This window comes from Crocodylus siamensis, chromosome 4 (assembly GCF_052110815.1).
Source record: "Crocodylus siamensis isolate JL-2025a chromosome 4, ASM5211081v1, whole genome shotgun sequence".
In the NCBI taxonomy this organism is placed as follows: domain Eukaryota; kingdom Metazoa; phylum Chordata; order Crocodylia; family Crocodylidae; genus Crocodylus; species Crocodylus siamensis.
Window position 1 is genome coordinate 131,041,188 of NC_143398.1, and position 27,855 is coordinate 131,069,042.

A 27,855-nucleotide genomic window follows, 5' to 3' on the forward strand; every position below is an offset into this window, starting at 1 on the left:
GAATCACACAGATGTAAAAGTGTAGCAAAATCATTTTGACTTTAGCTCTGTTTTATTTGTGGACTAAGTTGGGGGTATTTAACTTACTCATCTTGCTACAGGATCCTTCAGACATAACATTTTCAGTGCTACAGTTGTTGCACATTTCCAATCAGCTGTTTCTCTTCCCCTTAAAAACCAACTAAAACATATGTTTATCCATACCCTAAAGTACAGTGCTTTCCAAGTCTACTCACTGTTCGTGATTGTGCCTAAAGATACAATCTGTCTTGCAGGATACAGGCATTTCCCAGATTATGGTAATATCTGCTTTTTCCACAATATTCAAGTTTTTTTTTATTGTGAAGAGGCTAAAAGATCCATTTCATTTTCTTGTCATTTAAATGGAATTTATCTACATTTCCCTTGAATGTCCTTTAGAAAATGAAATATCTTGAAGGTAATCGTCACTGGAGGCATCAAACCAGACACACAAAATAGCTTAGCAGATAACATTAATCCTTGAGGTACCACATTTGACATGCATAGGAGTCAGACAATTCATTAATCAAAGTACAAAACACTGAAATAGGTTTCCTTTTGCTTTTAAGTGTAAGACCCTTACAGCATTGTGGATTAGGCCTTCATTCTTGTGGGCTGGTGTATTCTGAATATTTCAAAACATAATGAGACTTGGAGGACTTTTGTAGATAGCTAGATATAGTAGCACAGACTCCATGCTCATGTAAACTTGGTTCTTAGAAATGTCTCTGAACCATAAATATCTGTGGAATCTTGTTCTCCTGGTCCTACAAGAGGTAACAGGTATATGTACGGATCTACCTATGTTTTGGTGAGTAAAAGGGATTTTACAGGCTGCTTATGGTGTGTGGAGCTGATTCTGCTGCCTTCTTGTGATGAGCCCTTCCTTCACCACTGATTAGCCAAAAGTACTATCTGTTGTGCAGCCCTGCCCCTCATCACTGATTGGCCAAGAGTGCTGTCAATTGTGTGGCCACATCCCTCACCTCTGATTGACTGCTCCCCATTGTGCTAGCAGCTTCCCCCCTCAGTGGGCTGCAAGTGTTTGATTTTTAGTAAGTTTTATTTTTGATTTTGCATATTTTGCAGACAATGCCCATTTCTGTGGTTTCTATGAAAGCATGAATTAAGCATGTCCCTAGCTAAAGGTTTTTTGCTATTTCAGAGCTTGAGCTAGAGGGCATTATCTAAGGAATCCTGAGCAGGATTGTAGATATAAGACAAGGGGTTTTTTTACCCATGCTGATTGGACAGGCTGGGAGAGCTTGTTGATTTGAGTCAATAGAGTAATTAGGATGTAATAATGTGGAAAAGTTGCTTTAACCAGATCAGTATTATGAAACCGATTATAATTCTGTTTAAAGACTATTCTCTTGAGTTCCCTGAAAGTCATCTGTTAAAACATGGTATTAAGTGAAATAGTAACAACTACTGCACCATGAAGGGAATTGAGGTTGGTTGGTTTTAACCCAGCCAAAAAGAAGTCAGAAGTATCGCTGTAAGGAGAGATAACTGGAACAGTAGGCTTCCATAGGCAAATTCAGTCTTTAAATTTAACATATTTACTTGTCAGATGACATACATTTTGATGACTTTTCTGGATGAGGGGGTTACTTACTCTTCCAGAGAAAACAATTAAATATGTCTTTATGCACAGCTAGCCCTCACAGTCTCAGTTCTTATAGCTCCTGTAGCTAAATGATTACACTCCCCAGACACTCCACTCTTCTACCTCCATCCCATGCTCTCTCTCTCTCTCACACACACACACACACACACACACACACACACACACACACACGCACACAAAAGTATCCAATCTCAGCAGTAAATAAGAGGATAAGAAGAGTTATTGCCGTCTGTAACTTCCCATGCCTTTCTCCTGAACGTTGCGCATGTGGACTCTTTAAGAATCTCACTGTGGCTTCTTGGGCTGCACAGCCAGGCTAGTGGGAGTGGCCTTGGGTCAGATCCCCAGGGGTCTTGCCTGCCACATCTTTGATGTTAGGGGGTTTTAAATTAGGAGGACAATGTCTAGTCCTGTCCCCCTGGTTCTTTCCCTTGGCCTTCCTCATGACCACCACTTCTTGGGGCTCCACCTTCCCTACACCCTGCCTAATGCCAACCATGATTTTGCTTGTTGGGGCCGATGTTCAGGCCCTCCCCAGCACTCAGTCCCTTGAGGCTGTGGTTGTTGACCACCGATGTAGTTAATGACTTGCACTCTTCGTGGCCCCTCTGGTCTATGTGGAGCTGGGTTCTACCCAGACTGCTGCCTCCCTTGATACGTCACTGATTCCCTGATTTTGATACCTGCTCCTGGCTGTTCGGTTCAGGGTCCCATCCTCATTGCGTCTGTCACCATCCTAGGCTCTGGCCCGTGATGGGTACGCCGGCAGCTCCTTGGGCCCATGCTGGCCTGGTATTCCCTCCATGCTCCCTTCCTGAGGGAACCACCAAGGTTCCTCCTGCTACACACCGTCTGTCTGCTCTGACCCTTCTGGGCCAGCCAGGGACACTCTTTCTGGTTCCCCTGGCTCCCTTCTGGGGAGCTTTTTCTGCCAGCTCCAGCTGCCTGCCCAGTCAATCATCCTTGGTATGCTTTTATAAAGCATGCTTAAGGAGACGCAGGAGCCGTTTTTGGCTCCTCCTGGCTCCACTGCGGGTTTTTTCTTTGATCTTTGACCGCAGCAGCTCCAGTCACTGCAGTTTCACTTTTGCCGCAAACAGCTGTCGGCGTGGCATCCTGCTGCCTCTCCTCTTCTCTCGGTAAGTTTTCCTTACACCCTCATTCATCATCTAATTCACACTTAGAGAAATTAATGGATCAATCTGGATCAACCACATGTTTTCTTTGTCCAATGTTTCACGGACTGCTGAACAGTCTTTCCCACTGTGGATTCTGACCATGAGGTAGGGTGGGTAGGCAATTGGGTCAGTGTTGAGGAATATGAGGTGCAATAGCTGAGATGCAGGAAAGTGAGACAGGGCTGCTAATGTGCGTGTGACTCTTCTATGAAATGTGTAATGCATTGTCAGCCCTGAGCACAGGAAGCACTACTGAAGTATGGGGAGCACTAATGTCAGTTTTGGTGTCAGGGCTACGGATACCAAGCTAAGTAGCTTTTTCCCCTACATTTTTAACCAGCTCCCTATTACCCCAGGCTTCTTTGGATGTGATCAGAACTAGCAGCTTGGCTAGGTCTGCCCTCTGAAAAGCCTCCAAAAATTTACTAGAGGGAAGCCACTACCATTGTGTGACTGTTAGCTTTGCCTTTTTGCCAACTTTAGTTAAAGTTCTCACTCTGTCTTTATGGTGTCTTTACATAGTGAAAATGACCACTAGCAAATGTGCTTAAGGACCCATATGTCATCCAACAGCATTCAGTGTAACAGTATGCATTCTCAATGTATGCTGCGCTCCAACTGATTGCTTATCATCTCATAATTTATATTAGACTGAAGGTGAGATCCCCTACCCACTCTATTCAGTAAAAAAGAACAAGTCCGGATTATGGTGTTTGTTAGTTTAACATATTTAGAAAGTAGTTTATTCTTCTTTTCACCTCGTTTCTTTTTTCTTCTCCTTTAGTGCCTCCATGATTCCATGCTAGTTTATCTCAAATAGTTTCTAAGCACCAGTGAGTTATGACATTCAACAATATAACAGAAACTATAGGCATTTTTTGTCAAAACAAGCCCTTAATCTTCACCAAAACTTGGTTACTGTCAGTGGACTAGATTAGTGACATCATGTAAAATGAAGTGTGAAATTTTATTCATGTCAAGAAGTTGCACTTCCAGAGGATTTGATGGAGAACAAAAGGATCCTTCTTTCTATTAAGTTACCAGATGAGAGAAAACAGCTGCAAAGTGGAAAAAAAGTACAAATGATTTCTACTTTTATTCTTATTGGTTAGTGTTCTGTGACCACAGAAAATGATTGCCTTAGAACAGCAACAGGAATTGGCAGTCATGTATACAAAGAACAGTGTATACCACAGCATTTTTACAAGTGATGAGAGAAAAGGAGGCTTTATGGATATTATCAATACAAAGTTTGTTGTATGAGTGGATGGAAACTTTAGGTACGTTTTGTGGGGATTAATCATATACTTTTGGTAAATTCTGCTTAATTTTGTTCTTCTTGTGTCACGTATTTAAAACTAGTGTAACCTGTGCTGGCATGCTAAGGCTGGGTGATGCACTGGATTTTTAGTCCGCAGGGTACTAGTAGTCCTGAGAGCCCCTCAGGCAGACTACTGACTGAGGTGTCCCATGGAGAAGTATGTGCCTCACCTTCGTCACCCAGGAATTCACTCTGAACCTGATGAACATGTTATCCTTTATTATAAGCAACCAATTTATATACAGAAAAATAAACAAAAACACAATAACAATAGTTAATAATAAAACTAACAATTTAGATAAAATTAACAACTACAACATTAGGTGAATGATTCCAGCACGCTGGGTGGTCCCACTTATGTTAAACAAGCTCAATAATTAAATTCACTTTGTTATAACCCTTTAAAACAGTTTCCCCCTATAGACCAATTGATTTCCTTCTGGTCACAATCCACTTCCCATAACAATAAACAGCAACACAGCTGTAACTATGACCCACCACTGGATGGCAGAGGTGAGGCTTCTGCTGCTCCAGTGGTCTCCTTTAATCCTTCCTTGTAACACAGTGAAACAGGCTCTGAATAGCTGGTGCATGTAACAGGCTACCTTTTGCTTCCTTTATTGGCAGATTGTTCTCTTAAGCTGTTTCCTTCTGGAGATGCACTTACTACAAACACTAGTGACTAGGTGCCCCTTCACACACCCATGCTGGTTTGTTTTCTCTCAGCCCATTCACTCTTGGGGCTGTCTCCCCCTCCCAGCACATCCACGCATAGGCAGAGGTTTCCCTCCGCAGGTCTTTGTGGCTGAAGCCTTCCCAGCTTGGATTTCATCCCAGCATCTCAGTTAGACAACTCATAGCCTGGTTATTAACCCGGTAAGGGCTCTGCTGCTTCTACTAGCCCCAGCAAGCCTACCAGCCTTGCTTACCAACCCCTCCCTACTCTTTCCCTTGCACTTGTGTCCCTGGTTGCACAGCTCCAAAGCCAGTGGGGAATCAGCTTCTCACAGGATGACATGGGCTCTCCTCTGTCCTGATGCAAGTTTCAGCTCAGTCTCCCCTGGCTTGGGCTGTGTCTGTGCCCCCTGTCTCCAGGGCTGGAGTCTGCTTCTCTCAGCTTCTCTTCTTGTTTTACTGTTGTTTCCTTTATCTTTTCCTTCCTTCATCTTTTATGGCTCAGTAGCAGCCAGTCAGAGCCCCTAGTTTGCAATGTGGACTCTGGTTACAATTCAAACGCTCCTATAAAAAGCATGCACTGTGCACTGCATACCCTCCTATCTGGTAAAGCTTATATACCCTCTGCAAAGTTTTGCTGGCCTTCTCTGACAGAGCTCTTAAGCACAGCCCACCCGCTTGGCCTGCAGCCGTTACACTAGTGTCATTCAAACGCAAGACATACATGTCTTGGGTTTATACTTCTTTTTCTTCAAAAGAGAAGAGAACAGAAATTATCCCCTCAGTAGGCTTCAAATAATCTCTTTTCAGTGTTTATGAAAATGAGCTTCTTGCTGTGCTTTACCCTCTGCCAATGAACTGGGACTCTAACTTTTCTCTAGAGCAAATTCTAGCCCATCTTTTTGCTTATGAGGGAAGAATCACCACAGGACAAGTCCAGTAGGTATAGTTCCTACTGGTATCCTGGTAAGTGTGGGAAATTAAAAGAAGAGAAATCAGATTATATTAACAATCTTTTATAGAAACAGGATGTTGGCTGCCATGGTCCCTTTGCTTTCCCTGTGGCAGGTTAGGGAATTATGTCTTATGTTGTGTCAGGGTTGATGGTAGTTTTATAAAGAGTTTAGATTCTGGATATGTATAGGATGGTTTGGATAGGGATGATCCTGCCTCAGGTAGGGGGTTGGATTAGATGATTTACAGAGGTCCCTTGCAGACATACTTCTCTCTGATTCTGTGATGTTAAGATAAAAAAAAGAAATTAGAAACTTTAAATATTTGAAAATGCTCCTAAAGTGCAATGGCCAGTGATTTTAACTTTATGACTGAAACACTCAGGTCTTGATGCTGAGACTGCAGCAAAGCTCAAAAGGAGCTGCTGGTCACTTCAACAAGCATAGGATCAAATCTATATGTAGTGGTGATTACTACAGCTTGCTTCTTCAGATAAATGTGCAGTTCCATTGCCCATTTTTTTTCATTGGGTAATTGAGGGCAACAGAGAGAGAGGATGGATTGACAATTAGAAAAGTGATCCTCAGGCAGGGTACCACAAGATCCTTTTAAGAATACTGCATAGGACTTCTATGAAATTAACACTGTTAGGTGTGCAAACACCTATGCATATGCCAAGATGTGGCCTCCAACCAGGGGCCTCATTCCACCTAGATCAGCCTCTTACCTTTGTCTGCCACCTACCCAACAGACTAGTCAGGCCATGCAAAGCTAGCAAGAAACCTCCATCCAGGCCTAGCCTTCTACCCACTTCCTGCTGGCAGAATGGCCAGCTATGGTCAACTGACCTTTCATTCTTTCCCGTATAAACCCTTTACTCAAAAAAGTGTCTGGGTAACAGGGTTAACTTCTACTCTGACTGCTTTGCTGTTCCTTATGGCTTGTGCTTCTGGCTGCTCTCCACTCAGTCTCCTGGCTACCCAGCCCAGGTTGTCCACTGATTCCGTGCTCAGTCTGATCCTTCGGCTTAGTTACTCAGCTCATCTATAGACCCTGTTCTCCACTTAATCTCCTGGCTACCTGACAAGGCTTGCTCTCTGACTCCATGCTCCTCCTGACCCCCTGGCATCCTGACTTGGCTTGTTCCAGGCCATTCTGAGACTAACCTCCTAACTTCCTGACCCAGCCCTTACTTGAATTCTGCTCACTCCTCCCAGCTTTGATCAGTCCCTCAAACCCCAAGTAACCACCAGACCTGGTCACTCAGACCCTGAGGTGTCCAACAAGAATCTATGGTATCAAAAGCATTCTGACCTGTTATAGGCTTTTTGAATTCTTTGCAACAGAAGAATTGCTCTGTTATTTTTTCTATAGTCTAAAAAAGAGTAAAAGCTATGAGCTGGCATTTTTCAAGGAATGCCTTGAGTCTGTAAAGGTTGAGAACCCTTTGGTTAGGAGACCTGATCTAGGATTCAGGGGGTCTGGGTTCAGAGCTTCCTGTGTTATATGCTTTTTAAGGGAGGAAATGTGCATGTGTATAGAGGACAGCAAGTTGAGGCCCTAATGGTTCTTGGCTCTGATTATGGACGCTTTTTTAATACAAAGGATGAAGGACATTTAACCACGCAGAGAGAAAGTAACCACCAAAACTAAGGTGACACTGTGATATTCAAATTTAACTGAAATATGTACATGATAAATAAGAACAATTAATGACTGGATAAACCATTTGTTTAAAAGGTAGACAAATAAATAACTACTTGTTGTTGTTCTTTAACCTATCTTTATAAAGTCATGTTGGCCTACATTTAATGACCCTTGCCTGAAAGGAGTCTGGATTTCCTAGAGCCAAATGCTAATGTAATATAATCTCAGGATCTATGGATTATAGACCTGAATGAGTTAATGTAATAACAAAAGAATCTCTGAAGTTCAAGATGGAACTTACTAGCAAATCAGCTGCATAATACAAAAATACAAGTAGAAACCAGACGTGGAGAGTGAACTGCCTGAGGGTCTAACATTTTTTCGGGAGGGGAAATGTAATTATATCTTAGAGAGGTATGAACAAGCCAAGGAATACCTGCAGCTCCTGATTACAATAATAGTAATTCTGATGAGAGTATCTGGAGGATTAACAATACCAGTGCCACTGTCTTATCCGGAATTCTGTTAAGTAATATTTCAGTATTTCAGTATGAGTTGCTCTATGGTTGTTATTTGTACAGTACTGATTTGAAAATGAGCATTATGAATTATTTACATTAGTGCCATCAGTATGTGGACTTGACGAGACAAACTTCTGCACTTAAGTTGTTTATAATATAGACAGAATCAAGGTACAAATAAAGAGGAGAGAAAGGAAACAGCCTGAAGTTAAAGTCATTGAGCATTCTTACTAATGGAGCATCTCTTGCTAATTCCATACATGTACTAGTTCACTTATTTATATGAGAGTAACTGAAAAATTTTAAGGGGTCAAGCATCAGATGGATTGTTAGTGGTGAAAAGCCAGATGGAAGTAAGCATCTAGAAGGGATTAGTGGAGGATAAATAGTCTGCTTGGTATGGTAAAAGAGACTGTTGCAGTTGTAGGGAATGGGCTAAAAATAAAATAGAATTGCTAGAGTGAAAAGGAGTGTTGTTAGGGCCTTTAACAATAATGTCCTCTTGTCAGGTAATAGCCTAATCTATAGAAGTACAATATTGCCCTAATGTGATTTGTGTGTGCTATATAGCTCAGGAGGTGTGGGGTGTGATTAACTGGCAATTGTAGATGTGGCATCCCCCTTCACAAAAATGTACTTGGCCAACACCAGTGTTCTTGATAGAAATAGAATGAGGTCTGTTGAAACAGCCATTCACCCACTGACATCACAAAAGCTGTTTTCTCTTCACTGATTCACTGTATTTTACCTGTGGGCCTAGTTTTAACCTGTCTGTATGGCTATAGCTTTTTGCTGTTCGGAATATATAAATTATTTTTTATGTATGTTACCAAACTTTCATGGATAATCAACTTACATTGAGATGTTAATCTCAAAAAGCATGCTCTTTAGTTGTGAATGTAAATGAACTAAAATATTTTATGGAACTGAAATGTGGCTAAATATTCCATATTCAAGTTAATGTTCATTCCTGACTCTTGTGACTGGTTGTTGCATGAAGCCAGGTCAAAAACCTTGCTATACCTTATGATGACAGCATTTCGCACTGGCTGTCTACTCCACTGTAGTTTTTGCTGTGGAGTCACTCTAAACAGTCTTTTATTGGAGTGGCATGTCCTTCTGTTTGGAGTGGCTGTGGAGCTTGGGAGTGCTATCTTGATCTGACTATGAACAGATTGCTTTGCTGGCTCTATAGTAGGTTTGTCTGCCTTACAATCCAGCCTATATTGCTACAGTAGCATTTCACACATAGAGCAATCCAGCCTATATTGCTACAGTGGCATTTCACACATAGAGAAAGAAATTTCAGCACCTCTGAAATTAGTGGCAAAACTTCCATTGGTACTACAGGAGCAGGATTTCACCTGGAATGTTTGGCTGATTAAACTGGACTTTATCTCTGATTTCTGTGAGCAGAGATAATATTATAAAAATTAATATACAGGTTTGGCAAATTGAAGGTTCCCTCTTCCAACACAGTATTGCAAACAGTGGATACTTAGGATCAAAAGACCACTTTTTCTCTGGAATGTCAGCTCGGACAATGAGGTTCAGCTGTATAAAGCAGTAGAAAAAAGCGAGCTGTAGGTGGATTCACCATACGTTGTGACCATAACACTAAGAGCATTCCCAGTTTGCAGACCACTCCATTGGCCTTCCCATAATGAATAGCCTAATCCTGAGTCAGATGCTCTTGGTGCTCATTAGAGTGTAGCTACTTCCTTACAGACTTCAGTGATATCCATAGAATGCAACCCAGAAAAATGGAATTGAATACTTGAAAGTGTGTGCCTCTTAGCAATTTCATGCAAGAAGCCTGGGGCATGGCTATACATGGATCTATGAAGACTGACTTGCACTGTAGTTCATACAGGATATGGGCCTATTAACCTATGCAATTGTATTTGATCTCCCCACCCTCCCGGCCCAAAGGGTTCTACATGGCACACTTCTGTATTTCAGAAAGGAGGGACTGTGGGGGCCATCCCTTATTCATATAGACTCGTCCACCTTTCCATTGTAGAACTGCTTCTGTCTTGTTCACAGAAAGTTCTGTGTGGTGGCAGCATCTGGGAGTGCTTTATTTAGTTTTTCAAACCGTGTTCAGAGTAACATAGTAGTTTTACTGGCATTCCGTAGCAGTAGCTCATGGGGCAGCTTGGGCCACTCTGAGAATGCTGGGCCAGATCCTGATCTCCATTACTCCCACACTATTTCTGAGTGTCTGCATTGCTACTGAATGATACTGAATTTACACTGGAATAATGGAGATTAGAAACAGGCTGCTTAATTTCTACATTTCCTGACTTCTGAGTATGTTTAAAATTGTAACCTTTATGTTACTCTAAAGTGTTTTTATTCTTAATATTAATATTCAGCTAAAAATGCTGAGAGTTGCCAGACCACAAATCTTTCATTTGCCAAAATGCATAGTGAAACAATATGTATGGGCAAGCAGTGCAGTGACTGATAAATCTACTTAATTTAGAAACAGTTGTAAGTTCTATACGTGGCATCTAGGAGTGAATTCTCTGATGAAAGCTTTTGCAGCGGTGATTGATGATAATAGTCAAATATGTGTATATTAAATAGTTAAGCAAATTGTTTCTGGATTAGTTATTCATCCTTATGCAAAGTAGGCATTGAAGTCCTATACTTACGGTTGCATATATGGGAAGAATTCTGATTCACTGGCTCATTGCACAGGTGTAAGTGAACACAAAAAGCAGAGGTCTATGGACAATTGGCCACTTATGAAGTTCTAAGAAAAAGGTTGTATGTTACAGTTCATGATCTGTAGCATTTTTTTAAAAAGGAAACTTCCTTTTTGTAGCAGAATTACTGGAATTTGGATAAAAGAATAGTCGTTGGCCTCCAAGGCCACATAATAAGGACTTCACACCTTTGTTCCATGGCTGTCATCTGTTTGTTGAAGGAAAAGGATAAATTATTCTGCATGTCACTTAACACCAAGAAGAAAATGGAAGCCCTTGATGAGTAGCTGTTACCAGTAGCTATACAGCAGGTGTCCCTGGTACACAAGTGCATCCCGTGTGTTATTTTACAGTTAGTTGTTTTTTTTGACACAGAATATAATAATGTGGAACATCAGGGAAATCGATCTGTAAATCAGAGGTCAAGTAGCTACAGTTTCATCTGTCACTTAAAGGAAGCCTGTTCAAGTACATCATTCTGTGTATTTGTTGGCTGGGGTGGAGGGAAGTGGCTGTTCACTTTTAATTCTGTTTTGTTATTATGGTGGGGCACATAATGCATAGTATAGGAAAGATCTCATTCTTTTTAGCTCTACAACTCTAACTAGGCTGTTAATTTTTATTTTTATTTGTCCATAGAGTACCAAATTCCAGCCAAGGTCAACAGCCAATCTCAAGAGAGAATTGCTAATAAGTGCAGTATTCATCTCTTGATCAGTTATTAGCAGAGAGCCTGGTTTCCTCTGTTTAAAAAAAATCAAAATTTTCTGATTAAAAACCTCCAAATCTGTATTTTTCCATGATCAAAATGAAACACCACTATATATTGTCGGGGTAACCAAATGAATCGGGCCCCAAGGTCACGGTGGGCCGGGGTGGCGATTGGAACACGAACGGGTGGGATTAGCGGCGGCGGAGTCTGAGTGGCACAGAAGCGTATGGTTTCAAAATAAGATGGGTTTATTTACTCACGCTTTGAGGCAGAGGCACAATTCTTTCTTCAGTTAGAGTTATTAACACGAACAACAAAGGGGTCTGTTGACCCACGAGGTTCACAGTGAGCCCTTGCTTTCTACCCCCGAGGGATAGGTGCGGCTGCCCACTGCTAGTACCAGGGCTGGTCAACAGCTCATATAGGGAAACACAACACAACGAAAACTGTAACGTGGTGAAACGAAGAATAGAGAACAATATGGTGTGACGCTAGTTCAGTGTTGGACAACGGGATGGTCAAAGCAGGAAACCGAAGTCGAAAGCCAGGTAAGTGGAAGACGAAGCTGAAGTCAAAGTGGTAAGGATGATCCGGAATCGAAGTCAAGGTGAAAGCCGTAAACAGTCAAGTAACAAAAGGAACCAGTCCGAGGAAAAGTAATGAAGAAGTAAATCGCTGTATGAAGTATGAAAAGAACCAGGGGATTGGATCCCAGCCTCTCAATCTGTCTCACAGTCCCTGCCTAGGCAGCCTCTGCTTGCAGACAGAACCCGGTCTCTCCAAACTCCTACACCGACGATCACTAACAAAACTCACTAACTCCAACTCCAAACACCCACCAACTCTCTGAACGCCCCGCTGGGTGGGGCTAACAAACCTTATATAGCAGCCAGTGGCCAATCAGGCTGCTATTCTCTTAGAAACTTCCAGAGCGGTTACCTCATTGAGTTTTAAACTGAGCATGTGTTAGATCTAGCTCTGTGAAGTAACTGTGCATGAGTAAAACTGAAAAGTAGGTCAGTGCTGATTGACAGTTCCTGAGATCGCCCAGGGGGCACGTGCTGGGCACACTGTGGAAATTTCCATAGCCTTGCCTGTCTTCTTTGCGCATGTCAATTCCAGCTCTTCTGCGTTGGCAGCATACATTTAAGATTTTTTCCGTGACATATATATATAGGTATCAGTTGAACACAATGTTTTATTGATATATTTACATTTTAAAGGAATTTGGAAGTCTATCAGTGCCTCAATCATTATAATAAAATACATTCTAATATAGTTTGGCATTTGATTTTTTTTTTTTATCACGGAAAGTCAGAGCTCCTCTTGCCCCCTTCATGGACCAGGATATGGGTCTGGCTGTGGCTGATCCTTTGACATAAATGCCTGAAGTCACTTATAAGGTTTCTCTTTAAAAATGCCATAAAGATGAGGGTTATGTACCTTCCTTGGCACTTCGGGGAGCCTTGAGGAAAAAAAAGCCTTGTGGAGCACTGGATGCTTTATCTCCAGTATTGCAGGCAATATGAATATGTGAAGCAACACACAAGCTCTTCCCTTTATCATCTTGTTTCCATGCTATTGGGGTTTGGGGGCAGATTGAGTGCACCCTGTGCCCACACATGCTGCTAGTCAACATAGCTGTTGTGAGCTAGGATGCTAGGAAGGTGTTGGCAGGGGTGCTTAGAGTTGGGGCTGGTGTGTCTCACAGAATATCAGATATGACCCTGTGTGTGTTTGGGGGGGGCAGAGCAAACTCCTTGGGTGTGTTTTTTGAGGTCTCTTTGTGTGTGAGGCAGGGGACCCTGGTGGGGGGATGTAGGGAGGAGGGCAGGGGTCTGTGATAGGAGTGTGGGGTGAGGCAGGGGCCCCTTGAGGGGGTGGAAGGGCAGGGACCCCTGAAAGGGGCATGTGTAGGAGGGGAGGGCAGGGGGTGTGGGGGTGGGGTGGGGCAGGGAGACCTAACAGGGATGTATAGGGGAGGTAGGGACCTCTGAATGGCATGTTGGGGAGGGATGTGGTGGGGGGGAGGCAGGGGCACCTAAAGGGGTGTGGGGTGACAGGGCGCCCTGAGAGGGGTATGTAGGGGTGGTAGAGGCTGCTGAAAGGGGTGTATAGGGGGGTCGGGGCCCCTGAAGGTTGTTGTGTGGAGACCTCGAGGGGGGTGTGGGGACAGAGAGCCCTGAGGGAAGCGTGGAGCGGAGGGCAGGGGCTCCTGAGGGGTGTGGCTGGGTGCTGGTGCCCTCCTTCATGGGGTAGGGATAGGGTGGTGTTGCAGACCACTTAGGTGCCCTGCACCTGGAAACAGAAATGACTCAAGAGAGACCCCTAGCGGTGAGAAGGGGGAGGCGCAGCTGTCAGTCACCAGGGTGGCACAGGTGCTAGTTGCTGGGGCAACCAGCGAAACCTGCTGACAGGAAGGGGCAGGGCTTAGCCCTTCTTAAGCCCAGGCAGGAGGCCAGGAGGGCAGTTCCCCTCTGGCAGCCAAGGAGCGGGGAGCTCAGCCAGTGCAAAGAGAGGGGAGAAGATTGACTGCATGAGCATCCCCTGGTTGCTGCCATGGGTTGGAGTATTTTCCCGGTAGGGATCAGATGTTTGTTTTGACCGAATGGTTTAGTTTTATGTTATAGCCCAGGGCCTTTGTGCTTTTGTGTTGACTGTTTGACTGGAGGACCGAGTGAGGCTATTAGGGGTTGGAGGAGGCCTCATAGGGACTCCACGGTAGCGTGGGGGGTCCAGGCACCAGAGAGGGTGCAGCATCTTGAGGGTGCATTGGCCCCAGCCCAGAGTGAGAGGGGGCAGTGAGGGGCCCCGAGTGAAAAGGGGGGGGCAGTGAGGAGCCCCAGCGAGGCAAAGGAGAGGGCCAAATTACAGCAAGGCCCAGGTCAAAATCCTGTCGGCACCATCTGCGAGGCTTGGGCTGCGGTGTAGGGGAGGAAAAGGAGCCGCAGATAGCGCCCCCTGGCACCGGGGCGTATGAAGTGGGCAGCCTCCCACTAATTACATCACTCAATCAATTAAGATCAAGGCATGGCAGGCGAGTAAGCAGGCGGCTGGCCCCTAACAGGAGGGCGGAGTCACCACTAGAAAGACTCCAGTAGCGATACTCCTGTCACAGGTGGCGATTCATCTGGTTTTATGAAGGACAGTTCAGTTTTCTGGTCCTCTGTCCTCTATTGATATGAAACCGGACACTTTTGTGTCTGTCCCATCCCCCCACTCCTGCTGCCGACACCGCTGTGGCTGCCTGCAGGAGCTCCCTGCTTACTGCTGCCATGTCTTCACTGCCAACACCACCACTACTGCCTGCAAGAGCTCGCTATGCTCTCCCAGCCTCAGGAGGCATGCAGCATTCATGGTGGTGGGGACCGTTGCACTAAAAGCAACTGTTCTCTATTCTTGAGGTACCTCGATGGCCACCCTTGGTAGGGACCGTGTTTGGGGGCCCAAGGGCCTATGGGGGGACTGGGCTGCTCTGCCCCTTGGTGTGGGGGAATGGGGTGGGGCCTGTCTATGCTGGTTGCTGCTGTCTGTACCACAGGTTTGGGCCCCGCCTGAGCCAGGCAATGCTGAGCCAGGGCTTGGGTTTTAAGACCCAGCTCTGCTCTGCATTAAGGGACAGGGTGATTACCTAGGCCCACACTCCCCACCTCCCCCCACAGCCCTGGTAGTGTCACCTGCACACCAGCCTGAAAACAACTGTTTGCAAAAGGGGAAACCTGCTGTTTCCTGCTTCAAAGGGGAAAATCTGCATTTTTCTATGGGAAATGGAAAACATGGATCCCTGGTTATTAGTCTTGATTTTTAAAACAGCTTCAAAATATCCACACAAAAGAAAATGATACATTGTGCACAGTGCATTTTCATTTTAAAGTAAACTTTAATTTCTTGTATCCTTTACCAAGGTTTTATAAGGATGGGATGGTTTAGTCAGGAATGATCCTGACTTGAGCAGGGGGCTGGACAAGGTGACCTGAACCCTGCTTTTCTATGATCCTAAGAATGAATCGGAAGAGAAAATGAGAAATGCATTTTGCATTTGCATTATGTTATCACTATAATGTTCACAGATGTTCCATACTGAAGTATAAGCAGCCTTAGACACAACAGTATCACTGCACAAATCACAATTTACAATCCAACATTGGGAGCAAATTTATTGAAGATGTCAAATTTAAAATGTCCATTAAGTAATAAATGATTATTAAGTAGGAACAGCAACCCTTATCTATTGGTGACAAAGCAAGAAGGAAATGAATTGGGTCAAAATCATCTGAAAGTGTCTGAATTCAATATTTCATATTCACACAGTCGTAGGTAGAAGATAATGTCCACAATCATAACAGACATTGCTATTAAAACCCTCCTACCACAGAGGGAGGGGAGTTCCAAAGAGACTCTTCTGGGGTTTTTTCAGTACAACTTCTGCCAACAGAAATCATTTTTACAAGGTGCAGGATTCTGGCCAAGAGGACTAAAAATATAAATTGTAGGGAGAAAGGATGCTTTAAGAAAAGTGTATTCATTAAATATGGCAAGTGAAATGAGTGTGGTGAAAAGTTTGCTATTTTACTGCATGCTGAAGATATTAGTCAGTATTTAAACAAGACAAAACTATAATGTCATCACAGTATTAGAAAAAAGGTGCTGACAGCCTACATAAGCAAACGTTTATCTCTACCATCAGATCTTAAGCCAATGTGTTCTTAGAGAACTGCTGTAAGAATTCTTTTGGAATTCCATAAAGACTGTTGTGCTATATGCTTTTGAAACATAACCCCTGAGATCTAAAATGAATATATCTCAAATAATCCTTTGTTCAATTATATGTTTCCTACCAAATAAAATGCCACTGTCAAACAAGTCAGATGTCAGAACAGAGTATCTAAAAGGAGGAATCTAAATCAAATTCCTAATGCTTACCAGTTAATTTTAGATTTATATGTTGTTGACCTGCCATTCAGGTACTAATAATACAGTAGCTGCCTGCTGTCTCTTGGAAACTAACATATTTGCTTCCATGTACTGATATTGGGTTAAGGCTGAATCCTACACTCACTGAAATAAAATGCAAAACTTGCCTTCACATTTCTGGTGTAGGATTAGGCCCAGGGATACTAGTTTTGTAGTCGTCCAGTTTGGCCACAGGGGATACCCAAGCAGAATAAATTGCAGGGTTGAGGCCTTAAAACATACAGATAAATTCTCTGTATCATTTCTTTCTTCACTGTTATGTTCCAGTGTATATGTGGTCATGGCTACTCCATGGTGACAGTGAAGATTAGAGAAGAAATGAAGCTATAACAAAATAGAATACCGTATTTGCTCAAATAGAAGACAGCCCTGATTATAAGACAACCCCTTCAATAATGAGTTTCTATATCTGGAAAAGTTATGAATCTGTTATAATTTGTCAGCTGTAGAATCTAATTATTGGAAGTTTGCTTTGACTTTGTCCCCCTCCCACTGCTACAGCAAGGAGAATAAATCCAGGCCCATTTGCTTTCTGCTTCTCCCCAACCTTTTTCCTCTAGCAGCCCTTTCCCCCTCACCTTCCTGTCAGACCCTGCTTTCCCTGAGTTACATAGAAGTTAAGATAAAATTTGAAAACAATAAACTTGAAATTAAACATAGCTCTACCAATTTGCATATAGTGTCTATATGTTTTGTTCATCCACAATTAGTGTGTGTTACTTTTTTTTTTAAGAAACTGCTGCAAATTTTAGCACAGGTACTCCATAAACATGCTTTTTAGCATCACTTTGGCACCTACTTACATGTAGTACTTACTACATGAGATGCTGACTGCACAGTTACTGCATAGTCATTTAGTATTTATGCCGTAGTGTCCTCACGTGGCTTTCTGGTGACACTGACTGCACAGTAGCATATTACTACTGTGAGGTAGTGTCATGTCACAGTTCATGCCCCACAATACTGCTATGCAGTACTAATGAGCTACTGTGCAGTAGTACAAGCAGTAAGAAAAGAGCTGGCTGTACTTTAAAGAAGCCTAAATGAGACTGCAGGAACAAACCATCCTGATGTGCAGGAAGACTAGCAAGTATGGCAGAAGACCAGCTGGGCTTAGCAGGGAACTCTTCAGTAAACTAAATCACAAAAAGGAAGCTTATAAGAAGTAGAAACTTGGACAAACAACTAGGGAGGAGTATAAAAGTATTGCTCAGCCATGCAGAGATGAAGTCAGGAAGGTCAAAACACAATTGGGGTTGCAGCTAGCAAGGGATGTGAAGGGTAACAAGAAGGGTTTCTACAAGTATGTCAGCAACAAGGAGAAGATCAGGGAAAGTGTGGGTCTCTTACTGAATGGGGGAGGCAACCCAGTGACAGAGGATGCAGAACAGGCTGAAGTACTTAATGCCTTTTTCACTTCAGTCTTCACAAGCAAGGTTAGGTCTCAGACTACTATACCTGGTAACACAGTCTGGGGAGGAGCTGAGTAGCCAACAGTGGTGAAAGAACAGGTTAGAGACTGTTTAGAAAAGCTGGACTTATACAAGTCCATGGGACCAGATGGGATGCACCCAAGGATTCTGAGGGAATTGGCTGATGTGATTGCACAGCTGCTGACTATCATCTTTGAAAACTTATGGTGATTGGGAGAGGTCCCGGATGTTTGGAAAAGGGCAAGTGCCCATATTTAAGAAAGGGGAAAAAGGAGGATCCAGGCAAGTACAGACTGGTCAGCCTCACTTTTGTATCTGGAAAAATCATGGAGTAGATCTTCAAGGAATCCATTCCTATGCACTTGGAGAAGAAGGTGATTAGGAACAGTCAGCATGGATTGACAAAGGGCAAGTCATGACTGACCAACCTGATTGTCTTCTATAATGAGGTGACTGGCTCTGTGGATGCGGGGAGACTGGTGGATGTAGTGTACCTTGATTTTAGCAAGGCTTTTGATACAGTCTCCTGAAACATTCTTGCAGGAAAGCTAAGGATGTATGGGCTGGATGAATGGACTGTAAAGTGGATAGAAAACTGGCCTGGACCATTGGGCTTAGAGGGTGGTAATCAATGGTTCAATGTATAGTTGGCAGCTGGTATCAAGTGGAGTGCCCCAGGGGTTGTCCTGGGGTCCATTTTGTGTTCAATATCTTTATCAGCAACCTGGAAGATGAGAGAGTGCACCCTTAGCAAGTTTGCAGATGACTCCAATCTGGGGAGAGTAGTAGATATGCTGGATGGTAGGGCTAGAATTCATAGAATCATAGAATTGAAGGACTGGAAGGGACCTGCAAGATCATCAAGTCTGGTCCCCTGCCATGGGCAGAAAGTTATTGGGCTCAGACAGGCTCAACAAGGTGCTTGTCCATCCTCATCTTGAACACCTCCAAGGATGGTGACTGTACCACCTTTGCTGGTAGTGTGTTCCAGATTCTGGTGACCCTTACATGGAAAACAGTTTTTTCTTATGTCCAGCCTGAATTTACCCTCTATTAGCTTATGCCCATTGGTCCTTGTCCTCCCTTGAGACCCGTCCTGAAGAGTTGGTCCCATAGATCTTGATGCTTACCCCGATGTACTTGTATGCAGCTATCAAGTCACCTCTTAGCCTGCTCTTACTCAGACTGAACAGGCTCAGTTCCAAGAGTCTCTCCTCATAGGGCCTATCCTCCACGCTTCTAATCATATGGGCAGCACTTCTTTATACCCTCTCAAGTTTATCCACATCCTTCTTGAAGTGCAGTGCCCAGAACTGAACACAGTACTCCAGCTGTGGCCTCACCAATGTTGAATAGAGAGGGAGGAACACCTTCCTGGAACTACTGGCAAGACATTGGCTGATGCAAGCCAAGGTTCTATTTGCCCTTCTGGCAACCTCATCGCACTGTTGGCTCGTGTTCATCTTCCAGTTGATCATGACCCCCAGGTCTCATTCAGATGCTGTGCCACCCAGTGGACCACCACCCATCATGTAGTTATGGTGAAGGTTCTTCCTATGCAGATGAAGAGCCCTACACTTCTCCCTGTTAATCCTCATCTGATTCCATTCAGCCTATAAATCTAGCCTGTCAAGATCATCCTGGATCTTTGCCCTATTCAGTAATGTGCCTGCAATTCCCCACAGATTGGTATCACCTGCAGACTTAATCATTGAGCTTTCAACTACCCCATCCAAGTAATTAATAAATATGTTAAAGAGCATGGGTCCAAGCACCAGTTCCTGGGGGACATAACTAGAGATGGCCCTCCAGGATGAGGCTCTCCCATCAATTACAACTCTTTGGGATCAAACTTTGGAGTAATCTAGATAAATCAGAGGTCAAAAGAAATCTCATGGGGTTCAACAAGGACAAATGCAAAGACCTGCACTTAGGACAGAACAATCCCATGCACCAGTACAGGCTGGGGGTTGACTGTTTGGGAAGCAGCTCTGCAGAAAAGGACCTGGGGGTTACAGTGGACAATAAGCTGAATATGAGCCACCAGTGTGCCTTTGTTGCCAAGAAGGATACTGTGCTGCATTGGAAGGAGTGTTGCCCTTAGGTCAAGGGAGGTGATTATTCCCCTCTATTCATCAGTGGTGAGGCCACATGTGGAATAATGTGTTCAGTTTGTCACTGTTGGCACTGGATTTATGACCCAGATACCTTGTTCTGGGCAGACCCAAACCTTCAGGCGGACTATGACTTCTGCATTCAACAACAGACAAATTTTATTGATACACAGTAATATCAGATAAGAATAATGCAGGCAAGGCAAACAGAATAACCTCCCCAGTTCTATATCTACCAGTCCTAGGGCTATCACAGAAAAAAGGTACATCTGGCCAGTATGCAAGCTTCACTGTGTGGTTCTTTCTTGAGTGTCAGAGGTCAACAGCCTGGAGGTTGAGGGCTGAGCCCCCTTCCCACCCCCCCCCAGTGGGGTAAGTGAGATGGGGTGGTGTTGTGTTCTCTGTTCACAATGGCTTCAGGCTCCCCTCTTGGGGACCCTTTGCTGCTCTGAAATCTCTTCTTTTGTTTTCCTTCTCTCCCCTCTGATGACTGTACATCTCTGGGCATAGTTGATTGGTTTCCCTATGGTTGTCATGGTGTTCACATTCTGTCCTGTCGGCATATTCCTTTGTTCCAACAAACCCATCACATGTACACATCTTAATTTGGTTATTAACCAGTCTCCTAATTTGGTCCATCCACCAAAACCAGAAATCCCAAGGGCTCTGAAGTTGGGCACTGTGACCTAACGTCACCTTATCTCATGTTATGGAACAGTGTGGTACAGGTCTTCAATTTTCCAGCCTGTGTGTCTGCTGGCTTCAGACACAGTGGGCCTTGAAAGAAACTTTGTCACAAACAGGCTTTTAGAAACCTATTAACACTTGCCACACCCCGGACCATTGCTCTAATGCAGGGGTAGGCAACCTCCAGCACATATGCTAGAGTGTGGCACGCAAAGGCATTTTGCTTGGCACTCGCACCTTGGGGAAAGGGCCAAAATGCACTGTTACAGCAAGGATCAGACCCCTTGTGGCTCTCCGACTGTCCACCTTTAGCATGCCAATATCTTACAAGTTGAGGTTGCAGGTGTTTTTGGTACTCTGCCCAAAAACATTGCTGATGCCTGCTTTAATGCTTATCTACTTTGCCTACAAGCCAGTTCCTAAAAGCAAACCTCTAAATACCATTTTCTAGCCAACATGGGCCTCCCACTACAGAAAGGATGTGGACAAATTGGCTTGTAGGTAAAGTACAGTATAGGGCAATGAAAATGGTGAGGGGTCTGGGGCACATGACTTATAAGGAGTGGCTGAGGGAATAGGGTTTATTTAGTCTAGAGAAAAGAAGACTGAGAGGGGATTTAATAGCAGCCTTCAATTACCTGAAGGATGGTTCAAAAGTGGATAGAGCTAGACTGCTCTCACTGGTGGCAGATGACAGAAAACAGTGCAACAGTCTCAAGTTGCAACAAGGGAAGTTTAGGTTAGATATTAGGAAGAATTTTGCCACTAGGAGGGTAGTAAAACACTGGACCAGGTTACCCAGATAGGCTGTACACTCTCCATCCTTGGAGGTTTTTAAGACCTGGCTAGACAAAGACTTGGCTGGGATGATCAGGTCAAGGATGGTTCTGCTTTGACCAGGGGCTCGGATAGATGACCTCCTGAGGTCCCTTCCAACCCTAATTTTCTATCATTCTAAGCATCTTGTGTAGATGCAGCTACTGTCAATAATATGAGTCCAAAACCAAAGGATTATAATTTACCACATAACTATGGGCTGCATGCCACTAGAGTCAACAGCATTTCAGGGCATGGTGACCCCACAGCTCAGTAGTGCTCAGTATGTGTGTGCTCCAGATATCACCAACAAAGGAACCATGTGCTAATTAGCCCTACACTCATGACTTCAACTGGGTGTTCTGGTTTTGAGCCCTGGAATGCTCCAAAGGTGTATATGCAGATAAGTTGCAGGGCAACGTGGTCTGGCTTCACTTCATGGATGGTGGAGCCACACTAATCATATGCACCAGGCTGAGAGAGGGGACAACTGAGGAATTCTGAGTGATCTGTTTGGGGCCCCATTTTGTGATGTTTGCTAGACATTTAAGGCTTGTGAAGAAACAAATCATTGGAAGTGGAAAAGAAAGATGCAGCTCAGCTGTGGAAGTGACGAGGAAGTCAAAATGTATTTAATGTAGAGGTCACTGTGACTTGTACAAGAGTTGGTGGTGAGGGGGACTGTGCTCAGTAGATACTATCATACATCTTATTCAGATAGACTACACTAAACTGTTTTTGTGGTAGAGTCCCATTGGCATTGAAAGCCTGATCTTTGCCTTAAAGGCAGAAAAAGGGATCAAAAGAGCATCAGTGTATAAAGAGTGGAGGAGATGGAAGAGAAAGTAGAGGAGGAAGAAACAAAGAAGATAGAAGACATAGAGGAGCTTAAGGGAAGTGGAGGAGTGTTTAAAAATATTTAAAAGAGGGAAATCAACAGGAACAGATGGCTTGCCTATGATATTTTATGGGAAGTTTTGAGCATGTGTGGGGAAGGATATAGCAGAAGTATTTGAGAAAATAGCAGAAACAGGAGAAGCAGTGAAAGATTTTACAAGAGGTGTTGCCTTCTTACTCTTAACAAACGGAAGAAGGAACTCCTGAAAAACTGGAGGCCAATTACACTCCTTAATATTGACTTTAAATGAATAGCCAAGACACTGGCTTTGAGGATGAGGAAAAGCCTCACAGATTGTACATGAAAACCAAGTGTGTGCAGTACCAGGTAGAATTATCTATGAACCAATCAGTGATCCGAGATGCACTGTCCCAATCCAGGAAAGGAAAATAAACACAGTTATAGCAGAGCGGATCAGGATTACATATTTGAGATGCTAGGAAAAATGGGGCTGCCAGAGAAATGTATATGTCGGATAAGGTTATTTTATAGACAAGCGGAGAGTCAAGTCTAAATTAATGGGCACATAAGCGGCACCTTTAAAATCCATTGGGAGTGAAACAAGGGTGCCCCCTGTCATCACTACTATTTGTGTGCAGCATGCAACCATTAGCACAAAATAAGAAAAGACAAGGTCATAAGCAGAGTAAAGATACTGGAAGGGAGTGAGGTAAAATGCATACTATACGTGGATGATATAAATACAGTAGTTAGACATAGACTTTTGGTGGATGGGGTGCTAAAGCCTACATCAGAGTATGGAGAAGTGATGGGGGTAAACTAAATAAAACAAAAAGCACAGTAATAGGAGTGGGAAGCTGGAGGGACTTGGCGAAGTTGGGCCTTCAAATGAGAGAGAGAGAAATCAGAATGCTAGGGACCCTAGTGGATGCCGAAGGTAATACAGCTTGGGGAAAGGTGACAGCGAGGCTATGGCAAATACTTTGGTTATGGTCTAGAAGAACACTCTTCTTTGCTGGAAAAGTGGCAGGATTTAAGTCTGTTCCACTGCTGATTATTCTGTACACAGGAATTGTAGTCCCACTGGTGTTGCAGCAGATAATAAAAGTACAGAGGGAAATATGTATGTTCTTCTGGAACGCCAAAAGAAAAAGGTTGGCTAGAGCTAAATAGTAAAAAGCAAGAGAGGTGGGGGGATGGGGGCTCCTGGATTTGGGATTGTTTGTCTATGCAACATATATAACCGCGATATGCAAGGTGGTAATGGAGGGAGAGGGAAAGCAAAGCAGTGCATATCACCTGATTTCACACAGTTCCAATTTTGAGGAAATGGGGAGTAAAGCAGACCTCTTTGAAGAGTCCATGGGTGTGGCAACTGCTGATTCATTACATCAGAATGAAAGGATTCATGCAGAGGTATAAAACAGGGAAGGTAGGGCTGTAGGTCCTGAATGATCATAAGCAGGGATCCTGATTTTTCCTGATTTAAAAAAAAAAGCAAATTTTCTGATAAAAATCCCCACAGCGCCCCACCCCCCAGCCCTGCTAGTGGCCCTTGTCTGCAGTCCACAGCTCCTGCTCTCCCAGCCCTGCTGGAGAAGCCCCCAGCTGCCAGGGCTATGGGGCCAAGGACCCAGGTCGCAGCACTGGCTGGCGACTGCTGCAGCAGAGCAAAGCCCAGCTCCCCCTCCCTGCAGCAGCACTGTGTTGCCCTGGCGACGCATCCCCTGCCTGCACGGGACCAGTAAGGGGCACAACCCCATCGGTAAGAGCTTGGTTTTTCTGCGGGAAGTTGATGAATGTTGTTTAAGTGTTTAATATATGTAGTTGATTGTTCTTGGTATGTAAGTGTTTCTATGCTATGAAGTTTTTGTAAAACAAGGTTGCTCAATATGTGTAGCTTTGAAACTGTAGGGTGATAAGTATGTTTTTAATAAAATTTGTAATATAGGATTCTAATTAGCATCTCAGCCTTTTATGGCTAAGATCAAATGGCTAAGACCAAATTGTATCTCCTGTAACCTAGTTGCATTCCCTTCCTCATCCCCATCCCTCTATTGTTAGTCCCTCACTCAGGCGATCTGTATTTCCCTACCAGCTTTGTCATCTTTTTTGGATTCACAATCCTAAACATTTACTAATAAAAGTCAATCTGTTTTTTGGCACCAAGGGGAAGGTGTCAGGGCTGGCTCTGGCCTCCTGGTGCAGGCCTGTTATTATAGTACTTCCATGCCTAGTGCCAATTTTCCATGTGGGGTATACCTGTCTGGTTTTTTGAGGACCACACACATACACAAGAAAAAAAAAATGTTCTTTCAGTGTTTTTGGCACAAGGGGAAGGTGTCGAAATTTGCGCTGGTCTCTCAGAGTACCAGCTTTGTACTGCAGTCTTTTATGGCATGATGCCTGTTCTCTCCTGTGGGGAGTAACTCTCCACTATTTTTAAGGGATACACACACAAAAATTCTCATCAACATGTTTGCCCAGTGTGGGCCATGTGTTTTATGGTCATGCTCAGTGTTGCTGCCATTTAATCAATGTCATAGTTGGTTTCCATTGCTGAATTCATGTTGCTTTTGGTGTATTTAATGATGTTTTCTTGTATGCGATTATAAGACAAAGGGCTTTTTGCTCCATGCCACCTGGGGGGGAAGGGAGGATGGGACCTTATCTTGTATTTAAGTAAATATGGTAATTTTTAAAACTCAAATTTGTCAAATGTGCTTGTACTGAATTCTAATATTCTTACTCTCATTCCTTATTCCTTTGCTTATGTCGAAGTCCCATTGCTCTCATTAGTAATGTGCATCATAATCTAGCTCAGGGGTGGGCAATTATTTCAGGTGGAGGGCCGCTTACTCAGTTTTGGCAAGCCATCAAGGGCCACATGACAGGCACCCAGGGATAGATCAATATTAATTTTCTAAATTTTTTAGAGGCATTGCAGGCCGTATCCATCCCATGGTCGCATTTTGCCCATCCCTCATCTAGCCCATTATAATTTAATGTTTTAATGAAAAGTGATTCTTTTATCAGATATTAATGAGCATTCCTTATAATTTCTGCTTGCCCAAATGGAATGTAATATGCCATTTTTGGTCAAATTGTATATTGGTGTTCTGGTGGAAATACCCATTTCTTTATATATTCTCTAGAAATAGCTGCATACTGCTTTACTTATCTCAAAGTCTTCTGTTCCATTTTTGCAATAATAGCTGGCATGGTGGGTGCACATTTGAATCTCTCTGAATAAAAAGTGAAGAAAAATATTGCTAATTGCAATGTTCAGAATTTTGCCTATTAACAGCACTATAATATATGTATAGAAATTACAGCTGGTCAGAATATTAGAGGAATATTAGGATAATCTGCTAATGCAAAAAGCCCTTTTTATGTATACAAATAAAACCTGATCTATAAATGCATTTGTGAATCTTAAGCATTTGTGAAATGTTTGACTATCCCACATGTATTTTTGCAAACATATCCAGTAACACACCCATTAAAAAAAAAACTCCCAGCTTTATTTCCAATGATGAGGGTTTAAACCTTAATATAATGGAAGGCTAAACCCCTCTAGGCCAGAGATTGGCAACCTACATCCCTTAGGCCAGCCATCTAGTGGCTGCCTCTGTCAGCTGCCATGTCCAGGCCAGGAAGGCATGAGCTGTGTTAATTTGGTCCACTGGGCTTGTCTACACACTCAGCATGCTTTATGTAATACATATTAAAACCAGTACCTTTATTTTGAGGTACTAGAGAAAGGCACATTAGCTAAAGAGCACGTTTTTTTGGTGATGCTTTAATGCAGTGGTTCTTCACCTTTGGTATCTTATGTGCCCCCTGCCAATTGACGCAGCAAAAGCGAAACCAGAAGTTCTACTGTGGCACTGCCATTAGCCAAGTCCCACTTTTTCCACTGTGGCCTGGGACAAAGTAGCCTGCACACTGGGGAGTGAAAGCTTCAGTGCACTGGACAGAGTGGGAGGGGCAGTGGCTGGAATTTCTGGCCCAAGCAGGCAAAGACCAAAATGCAGCACCTGTGTACCCCCTGCCTGTGTCTCATGTACTCCAGGGGTACATGTACCGCAGGTTGAGAAACAGTGCTTTAATGCACATTAAAATAGGCTAATGCGGATTAAAGCACACATGTAGACATGCCCACTGTAGCCCAAGGGTTGATCTAACCTACAGGTCATCTCTCATCATTTGGATTTGTATAGTAATCTCAGTAACTTTATTTTGTTTTTACTACAGGTGTTGTTCGCCAGGTGAAGCCCATTGTTGGACCTTTCCATGCTATCCTGAAACTGGAGATGAACTACGTCATGGGTGGGGTTGTCTCTCATCGTAATATTGTCAATGTGCACATCTTTGTCTCTGAATACTGGTTCTGAGAGAGCTTTTCCAATCCCAAACAAGCAAACTGCTCCATAGGAAAACATTACCACAAGTTATTATGTTATATTCCTGTTTGTAAAATCTACTAGTGTTTGTTTTAATATTTGGTTTATAGGTTAATTAAGACAAATACAAAGCTGTGTTGACTAGAAGTAGGATGGAGCAAGTTAAATGAGCCTGATTTAGTTGTGTATAAATAAGTAGTGTGTAAAAGTGCTCAACTGCCTAACAATTTAAAAAATGGTCCAAATGTTTAGGCAAATTATAGCTTTTGCTCCTTTACCAGATAACCAGGGCTATATATAATGTGTGAGGGAAATGGACTATCCAGGGGCTGATATGATAAATACAAAGTTCCTCTGAAGGAAAAAGAGTGAAAGGTGATTAAGGATTTTGGCTCAATTTGAGGTATCTTAATATCTCAATTTGAAACGTCCATGCTCTGGCTCCTTTTGGGAAACTCTAGCTGGGTACCCAAAATCACTTGCCACTTTGGAAAATCTTGACTTCAAGATTTGAAAAAAGCTGTTTGACTGCAGTTACAAAAGGAAATGAAAAAAGAATAAAGGTAGCAAGAGGAAAACAAGAGCCAGTGCAGCTATCAGATAAAATACTTATTTTTTTCAGATTATCAGATAAAATAGACAATAAAATGAAGTATGTTGGATTCAACTTAACCAAACACCTCCAACCAAAATTAACCTGCTACACAAATACAGCATATTGTCATCATGCCAGACTTAAATATATGCAACAATACATTCAGTTCCTTGATAGACACCTGTAGGCTGTTAGAAGGACAAGCACAGTACAATATTTTTTTTACTTGATAAAGAAACTAGCTTATTAGGCTGTAAACTTGTTGTGTGTCAGACCAAAGCATATCCAATAATACAATGAAACTCTCTTGAGTAAAGGAAGGTTGAATTTCCTCGGCATCAAAGTAGTGTCTTTTTTAATTACGAAAGTGAAAATAAATAGCTCCAGGTTTCAGTTTCTTGTATTCTGTTGCATGTTATGGTGGGAAAATGTCTGCTTATGTAAGCAATCATATATAAAATTAAGTACATGTATTTGTTATATATGCCACTCATTGATATTGTGCTAGTTCATTCCCCCATTTAGCCAGACACATTTTCCTCTTCTTTAGATGTAGGTTTTTTATCCAAATGTTATTGAGGTCAATAGGAATTTTTTT

General features: G+C 43.1%; 1 protein-coding gene across 1 annotated transcript in view; it reads left to right on the top strand.

Moving 5' to 3' along the window:
* Positions 1–27,650, top strand: part of FBLN1 (fibulin 1) — a 128,391-nt gene extending 100,741 nt beyond the window's left edge. The window contains exon 17 of the mRNA XM_090043802.1: positions 26,514–27,650. Coding sequence (XP_089899928.1) covers positions 26,514–26,653 — 140 coding nt within the window. The 3' untranslated portion in view covers positions 26,654–27,650. The remainder of the gene's footprint in view (positions 1–26,513) is intronic.
* The last annotated feature ends 205 nt before the right edge of the window (positions 27,651–27,855 follow it).